This window comes from Mya arenaria, chromosome 4 (genome assembly GCF_026914265.1).
Source record: "Mya arenaria isolate MELC-2E11 chromosome 4, ASM2691426v1".
In the NCBI taxonomy this organism is placed as follows: Eukaryota; Metazoa; Mollusca; class Bivalvia; order Myida; family Myidae; genus Mya; species Mya arenaria.
The window spans coordinates 65,100,744-65,109,678 of record NC_069125.1 but is presented as its reverse complement, the minus strand read 5'-3'; the positions used below and the strand labels follow the sequence as shown (position 1 = coordinate 65,109,678).

Sequence of the window (8,935 nt, the reverse complement as noted above, 5' to 3'; positions counted from 1 at the left end):
TAAAATTATTTGATACCACAGGTGAGTTTGACACAGCCCACATGCCAAGCAGTTCGCCCCTGCAACGGCATATATAACATTCTAATAACCAGGTTTCACACTGGTTAAACATAATTTGTATTGAGGGTAAATATGGAGTTATGTTACCTAATTTTGTGATTGCCTTTACCAATTGTGTGAAGTATAAAGTCAATTCAATGAATGGTATAGAAGTAATTAGTGAAAATCCCAACTAGCCTTTAAACTTTAACCGCACCCACTGCGGTGATATGTAACCTAATTGTAAGCTGGTCATCAATAAATGAGTGTAGTATTAAGTCAACTGAAGATTAGAAGGGTATAAGAGTAATTAGTAATAATTCCCAACATGCCCAAAACTTTTACCCGACACAATGTGCCCTATAACTTCAACTTAAGTTCCAAGTCAAACAGGGGCCATTATTTGTATTTAGGATAAAAATAATATGGAATAATGCAACCTCATTGTCTTATGGTCCTGAACAACTGTGTAAAGTAATAATGGAATTGAATGAAGGGTATTGGAGTTATAAGTAAAAATGCCAATTTGCCCTCAAACTATAAAACCAGATGCCAGGGTCAGAAGCAAAGCCTCCTTATTTTTTGAATAGTTGAGCTAACAAAAAGCAATAACTCTGTTATTGGCTGAAAAAGAGTTATGGTTCTTGTTCACTGCACATCCACTCTTGCTGCTTTACCAATATGATATGAAGTTTCAATAAACTCCATTCAGAAGTTTTTAAGTGATTATCCTGATAAAAGTTGGACAAAACAAAACACAACATGGGCAATAGCTCTGTCATTTGCTAAGTATAGTAATTCCTCCAACTGTGCTTTACCATTGTATGAAGTTCTATTTGATGACATCTGGTAGTTCTCCAGTTATACCTTGACCAAGTATAAAACCCATCTGGAAATACCCCTGTAATATGAAATAAAGTTTTGGGTCTTGTACTCTGCACTTTCCCTCATTTAACTTTACCAATTTATTAAGTTTTATTAAATTGCACCAAGTAGAGTTCGAGTTATGCTCAGAACAAGAAAAAGTATCAATTGGCATTAACTCTGTATATAGCTAAAATTTAGTTATAGTTTTTGTACACTGTAATTCCTCACAATGTGCATTACCATTTTATTAGATTCCATTTGGTAGTTTTCAAGTAATGCTCTGGACAAGGAAAGATGCCAACCACAGAGTGACTCCAACATACAAACTTTGTTTGTTGGGGATATAAATAGGTTTGAAGTTAACAAACAGCAATATCTCAAAAAAAATACTGCTACCAGCGTTCTGGTTTGTGTGCACTGCACTTCATCTTAATGAGTTTGATCTGTATATAAAGTTTCATTCAATACCTCAAAGAGTTTTCGAATTATGCTCCAGACAAGATTACCAGGAGGCACACACACATTCACATGCCTTCCATTTCTATATCCCCTTCACCTTTCAGTAGAGGAGTGAAAATGGACCAATTAAGTGTATTATAATGATTAAATTGAGGTGGCAGAAAGAAGTCAAAGTGATCTTAAATTATTAGTGATTTAGAAGAGTTGACTAAACTAAACATCTGAAGTTTCTACATATTTATTCATTTTTAGCAAAAATAACAAACAACCACCATTACAAATGGTAATATAGACTTAGAGATATTTAAACATCATTAATTTATATTAAAATGTATGTATCCAAATCATGCAAATACTAATTGTGTCATTACAAGTTATTTATATCTTCCAATATTTACCTCACATCTTTTTACCACAAACCTTCACATACCCTTACATGTCATGTCATTACATAATATGACTAACAAAAGCTCAGAATTTCATCACTCATGACAATATAATAATGGGCTGATTCTTCAGAACTTTGTAAAGTTAACAACATGATCAACAACATCCTTGTTGCCTTTTAGTCATGAAGTATTTGATTATGTGCTCTGACACATATTTAAATATAAACAAAAAGCAGGAACAGCTTTCATAAGATGGTTAAGAAATACAGCAGATCACAAACAGTATCCATTAAACTTTCAGAGCAGTAACAAGTTAACAACAATATCAATAACGGTTAAACCATATAGTTAACTTTCATAAAAGTTCTGAACAAATCGCCCACAATCACATAACTGATTTATTATGAAATCCTTACATGTCATTACCAGAAATGAAACTTTTTATATACCTTTTCATCAATTACAGTTAAATTTAAATGTGCTATTTCTTAGTTTAACTGTCAGGAAATGGTTAAATCACATTTCTTAAGTAATGCATTGTATTCTAAAAAATTAAATACATTTGCATATATCGAAAATTACCGTTATAGAATGACTGACAAATGATATTCAAACAATTGAGAGTTGAGATCATGTTACTGACGCTACACAGCGAATCAAACACAAAATACATCATAAATATTTCAAACTAAGCTACAGGAATAAAGTTCTGGATTAAAATAAAAAAGCTGAAGGATTTATAGAATCCTTCCTCACTGTACATTACCTGAGCAAAATGCATTACAGTGCGTAATTAAGGATTTAAAATGTAATTTATTTGACAGGTCAAACAAGAGCACCTTAATCTGCACTTATCTCCCATCTGTTTTTCCATAACTGAACAAGGGGTATGACTAAACAATAACTTCAGGCAAAGTGAAAGGCGTTGCTGGATATATGTGTATTGTCATTTTGAACACATGTTCATATGTGAATATCTTCAATACTTTTTGAATTATGAACAAAGGCTAAAGTTTTGTTAGTGACAGCAGCACTATGACAATACCTCAAGGGTTTGCCTTCTTGAAACATACCGCTAAACAGGAGTTGTCTGACTATTAAGCCACTTTGTCAATGAGGTATATAACTGATTACTCAGCATTTGGAAATTTTGCAAGAAATCTTCAAACACCATGTAAGCAAACACATTTTAACTTTAACCAAACTTTCTATAAAGGGCTATAAACTTAATTGTAACAATTTTCTAAGCCAAACAAGGGCTATACACTTAACTTGAACAAATATTCCAAGTGAAACAAAGGCTATAATCTTAGTGAGGTTGATAGGCATTATCCAACAGCTAATGCATTTTCTGATTAAGGCAATAACTTGTATTTGGAATCAATGTATCAAACTAATTGCATTAACATTTTTTCACATATGACCAAAACTTGCCAAAAACACTGTAACCCAAGTAGAAAAAGAGGCCACAACTTGTATTGAGGATAATAAAACATTATAAAACTTAAATGTCTGATGGCCTTGAACATTAAGGTATATTTCAGTTGCATAAACAATTTTTGAAATATTACCAAAAAATCCTGACTTTCTGAAAGTCTTCTACCAAATGATAGGAGACAAACAAGGGCCATAACTTGTATGGCATTACACACTACAGCAAAATATAATGTCATTTCATGGAAGTTTTTGCCAAATTGTTATCATCAGTGGCCAATACTCATATTGAGGGTCGATATGAGCTATGTAACTTAAATGTGGAATGGCCCTGATCTTGTTCATGGTGACTATACATGTATAATGTCAGATTCATAACCGATTGTTGAGATATGACATGTTGAAAATCTTAAAACCAAACTTTCCAAGTCAATCCGGGGGCATTATTTGAAATGAAGGACAAAAAGATCGGTCTTTCTTAATTTCTTGATGGCCCTGAACACTTTAAAAGTATTAAGTCAATGGAATGAATTGTTTTTGAGATATGACTAATCACTAAAAAACCCAAATAGCTAACAAAAAATCTGAACTTGACGCCAGGGCGAGTTGAATAGCACTCCTTATTCTTCGAAAAGTCCTGCTTAAAGTCAGAAGATACAATAACTTACCCCAAAAAATATTTACCCAGAGAAAATGTAACAAATATTCACTCAATTTCGAAGTTTACAAAAGTCAATTAACCAACATGAGAAGAAATTGCGCTTTACAAAACCAACACATAAAATATGTAACTCATAATAGATCCTTCAATGATAGAAATTACAATGCTCTAACATTGTTTACAACAATTACAAATATATTCCTTTACTCATACAAAGTTATTTTATCTACTGAACAGTGACTATAGAATGTTATATAATACTGCAACTAAAAAATGAACAAATACCAAGAATATCAGGCCCCAATATCATTTACTGGTAAACATGTAAGAGCATAGTCTGATTCAAAATCTTGTACAGTTTTAAAAGCGTATTTTCTCATAGAATTAGTTGATAAAAACCTTTTGCCAATAATCCACATAAAAATATCTCAGGAGTAAAACAAATTCTTCAGTATATGTTTAAAAACAATAAGTTGTACTCAATTATTTTTTGGCTAAAGATTATTTTTCTTAAAGATATTGACCGAAGTCATTCTCATATTCTAAGAGAGGGTGCGATTTTAAATATGGTAAAATGGAACATGATTAAATAATCACTTTTAATGTTATGTGGTTACACGAGTTCAGATCAGATGAGTTATTGGGGCAAGATATTCATATCTATGTCTTTTGTTGTTTTAGAATGAAAAGAAGTGAATCTGATAACAAGTCAAGATATTCAGAATCCCTTCATGGACTTAAATATGCCTCCGAAAAAAATACTCATGTAACCTCTGACAAGCAAACCTGTGAAATATTTGAAAATGATCTGCATTTAACAATTTTGAAAAGGTGAGTTTTTTTATTTTTCGTTACTTATTCAACATGTACAGAATTAGACATAATGATTTTTTTTCCATTGATGATAATATATATTTAAAATAAAACACAACACTATCATTTTTCTTTTTTCCTCTTTCTTTGGAAAACAGATAATAAACAGTCAGATTAAAAACATATAAAAAACTCTTGCCTTAGTTAAAATAATAGTTCTTGCGGGATTATTAGTTTATATCAACATGTATTGTCATTACTGAAATCTATACCAAGACACATGGGAACACATTGAACACCCACTTTGCTATGGCCAACATTAAAGATTTTCCATGACACTGATTACAACTACACCTAGAGCTATCACAGTTGTGATGGATACCCCCAGATACTGCCTGGACAGAGAAGTGGTCAAGTGTCCAGCAGTTAAATTAAGGAACAAAATGTGAAAGAAATGGCAGTTAAACAACAGCCTATGCTTATCACCATTTCTATGAAGTTTCATGTGTGTAGGTGGAATACTTTTGAAAGTACATGCTACACAAAATTTTCTTTACAAATTTTTAATTTGTGAAGGGACATAATTCTTGCACAACAAAATGATCGGTTGAAAAAAATGCAGGTGCACAATTTCCCATGCTGACCAACATTCTGGAGAAGTTTATTCCATTGCAGTTTCATGAGTGTAGCTGCAATGTTTTTGGTGCTACATGCGACACAATATTTTTCTGACCAATTTTACCAATTCAAGGAACATAACTTTTGTTTAGACAATGTGAAATGTCACTAAGATAGGAGGTGCACAAAATCCTGTGGTGACAAACATTCATGAGTTTCGATGAAAAATCATTAGAGCTACATGCGTGACAAGATTATTTAGACCATTTTTACCAAGTGAAGGGCCATAACTCTTGTTAGCCTGAATTAAATGTGACAGAAGTAGCAGGTCTTCAACAACCCATGCTGACTCATGCATACCTTTCATGTGCACAATACAGGATGTCTGGGATAATATGAGACTCAACGCCATGAATACAACTCCTATATCTGGGGGTATACTGATAATGGCATATAATCATTCTTTACCCTTCCCCTCCCATAAACTGCCATGCTGTGAGGCTACATGTTGAAACTAAACAACTCTGAAACTTGTCAATAACTATCAATACAAACATATCACAATATGAATCTAGTGGCTGAAACAGCGCTATCTAACCTATTTACAATCAAAATCACACTATTTGAGCACATTAAATAAAATTAAAGCTGGATACATCTTAGTAAAACAATTTTAAGGCATTTACATAATGCTGCAAATTCAAACATCAAAATTCCAAAACCTCAACACTGGAAATAATTTAATTTTCTGACCAAATTATATATTAGTATATCCCTGACTATAATTGCCCTATTAAGTACTGTGGTAATTGAAGTTTCCATTCTCTTCTTTGATTTCATTTACGACTTGAATGTTGAGTAAGACAGTAATCATGACTAAACTTATGCAAATATTGCATCCATCATCAAAACAGTATAATGTACAGTTCACTTTGAAGTGAGAATACACATCATGACATGTACAAAATGGCTGTGAGTTCACATTGCATTGGTTTACAAGGCTCCGCAATAGCCTGACAGTGTAGCGCATGTGGCCTTAATGTACATCCCACCACATCCTCCAATACACTCCACAGATGATTGTCACATATGACAGTCGATTCCACATCAGGAATTTAAGATAACACATGCCCCATTATCACAGGACATGCTATTACAAGTGGCCGTGTTTGCCCTCAGGAACTATCAGGTGCCTGCGTCCCCACTCATGTGTTTTTGTCGTTTTATGACGGCCTGCGCCGCCTGCTCGGGAACACGGGACGGGTCATTCAGGATGCTGGTCGAAGTACTTAGATGACGCATCGCATCCGAGACAACTGTTATAACAACAAATAATATTTTTTAATAACATGAACCTGCATCTTTTGCTTCCACCAAGCATAAGACCTTTAATACACAAAACAATAGAGACAGGTTAACTGATTCTTTTTTCTATCAGCTTTTGTTTGAAACCACTTGAATGACAGACCTTTAAAGCATTTCAAGATATGAGTTATCAATAGTTTTCTGGTAGTATGAAGTGAGAAGTACACATTTAAACACATGTAGTTGTATGGACTTACTGGGTCTGAGGGAAGGCAGGGAGCAATGTTGGTCCAGCCAGGCAAGGACAGTGCGACACAGCTCATCCATACTGGCTGTCGACACCATTGTGTTGAATGACTCAAACAACTTGTCAATTATCAACGAAAACTGTGTGTGGTTAAGGATGACTATGCTGACAATATCAAAGACTTTGATAGCATTCATGAATAAGCAAACAATACAACAAATAAAGTCAAGCAGGGCTCTCACTAGGCTGAAATTTTTGGGAGAAGTGACTTCTCCCTTCAGTCAATTTAGGGAGAAGTGGGGAGACTTTAGGGAGAAGTGATACTTTTCGTAACACCTGATACAAAAACTATGCCATAGCACACACCTAAGTTTATATTCACATTCAAATTAATTGCTATAACTATACAAAATGTTTACAAATAATGTATCATTTTTGGCTCAGCAAAAGTGTATTTGTCAATGTCACATAGTTTATCTCCAAATAGAATTTAAAATGAATCAAAAACCAAGACTGCTAAGGATTTGAAACAATCAAAATGACCTTATAAATGAACTGTCAATACAGTAGGGGGACGAATCTTATTTTGGTACGTTCGGGATGGGTACGAATGTCACATTCAGCTATGCTGTTATATACTTGTCTCTGGCTAAATAATTTTCAATATGCTGACATTTAAGAACCAAATGACATTTAAATCACTGTTCTTGATGAAATTTTTACCAATACATAATGGGAGGTTGAGAAATTTACTCGGAAAATTGTTCTGACATAATGGCGATCTCGCCGATTTTTAAGCATAAACAGTAGAAAAATACTGTAAGTAAACACTACATAAAGCAAAAAAAGATATTTTTGTGTTTACATATCATTTTTTATCATGAACATTTCACTAAAACCAATCAAATATTTGTTGATACGTCATGTTATTGATTTTCTTAGCGCCACCTTGCCGATGGCCCGAGATGGCTATGACCGTCTGCTTCAAAAACAACAATGTTTAAAATTGTTCGTTCAATACATATATCAATTACTTTTTAACTACTTTAATGATTGACAAGATTTTTCATAATTATGTCGCCTTTTCAATCTGATTAAAACTAACTTTTATCATTTCATCAGGCACTTCTCAATGTACATTCTGATTGGTTGACTATCAATAGCTCCGCCTACTGGCGATGTTTTGGTAATTGGATGGCACGGCCCAATTATCTGATTAGGAATCTTATCTAATTTTATGAATGGCTAATTGCGGTGTTTTGACTAATGTGACAGTGGTCAAATACTCGCTGATTGACAGATTTACAATGTGCTATTTTTTTTCGGCGAAGTCAATGTCGCTTTGATGATACAAATGGGCGAAGTCTGGGAATTTTAGGCGACCACTTCGCCCAAGTCGCCCCCTGGCGAGAGCCCTGGTCAAGAGTTGATAAGATTAAAAAATGATAACAATGATTACTGAATGTAATTGGTTAGATATCAGTTGTTATGGCATAATACAGGACTCAATGTCAATGTATTTTCTGTGAAGGATACAATCCAGAACTTCCAGTTTGTAAGGGTGCGCATTTTCACATATTCATCAAACATTTCCCGCATCTGGTCAGCTCGCTGGCGTGTCACTGGCACACCTGTGGCTGGCAACTGAGACTGGCAAACACTAAAACAGGCAACAGCTTAAGTTACCTACAACGTCATACTTTACACTGGCAATGTTATTATATGATACTTAATAAATACTGTAAATATGTCAAATACTACATGTGAAGTTTAACACTTCCTACTTCAGGTATGTGATATAATTGTATGCACTTAGTTTAATGGGTTGTCAGGTTAGTGCGCTGGTTAGAGCACTCACTTTTCACCAAAGCGTCCAAGGTTCAATACCCGGCTTTTACATGTGTGATTGGTTGGCGGTCATCAAGTCTGATAAGTGGATTAACGCCGGGTTTACAATCCGGTTACCCCCACAAGACATGTCCACACTCTCGTGCAAAATCGTGCCAATGATAGTGAATAAAAGTTAATATAACTTTCTTAACAATTGTCAAATAAAAAAGTATTAACTAATTGTATGCATGCTCTGTTAAACATCACCCAAAG

The 8,935-nt window shown here is 34.1% G+C and overlaps 1 protein-coding gene across 3 annotated transcripts in view; it reads right to left on the bottom strand.

Annotated features, from left to right (window-relative positions):
- Positions 1 to 1,587: 1,587 nt before the first annotated feature.
- The window catches only part of LOC128231261 (carbohydrate-responsive element-binding protein-like), a 33,566-nt gene continuing 26,218 nt past the window's right edge, over positions 1,588 to 8,935 (bottom strand). For all 3 annotated transcript variants that reach the window (XM_052943851.1, XM_052943853.1, XM_052943852.1), the window contains 3 exons: positions 8,369 to 8,492; positions 6,843 to 6,972; positions 1,588 to 6,596 (listed from right to left, as the gene is read on the bottom strand). In XM_052943851.1, coding sequence (XP_052799811.1) covers positions 6,466 to 6,596; positions 6,843 to 6,972; positions 8,369 to 8,492 — 385 coding nt within the window. In that variant the 3' untranslated portion in view covers positions 1,588 to 6,465. The remainder of the gene's footprint in view (positions 6,597 to 6,842; positions 6,973 to 8,368; positions 8,493 to 8,935) is intronic.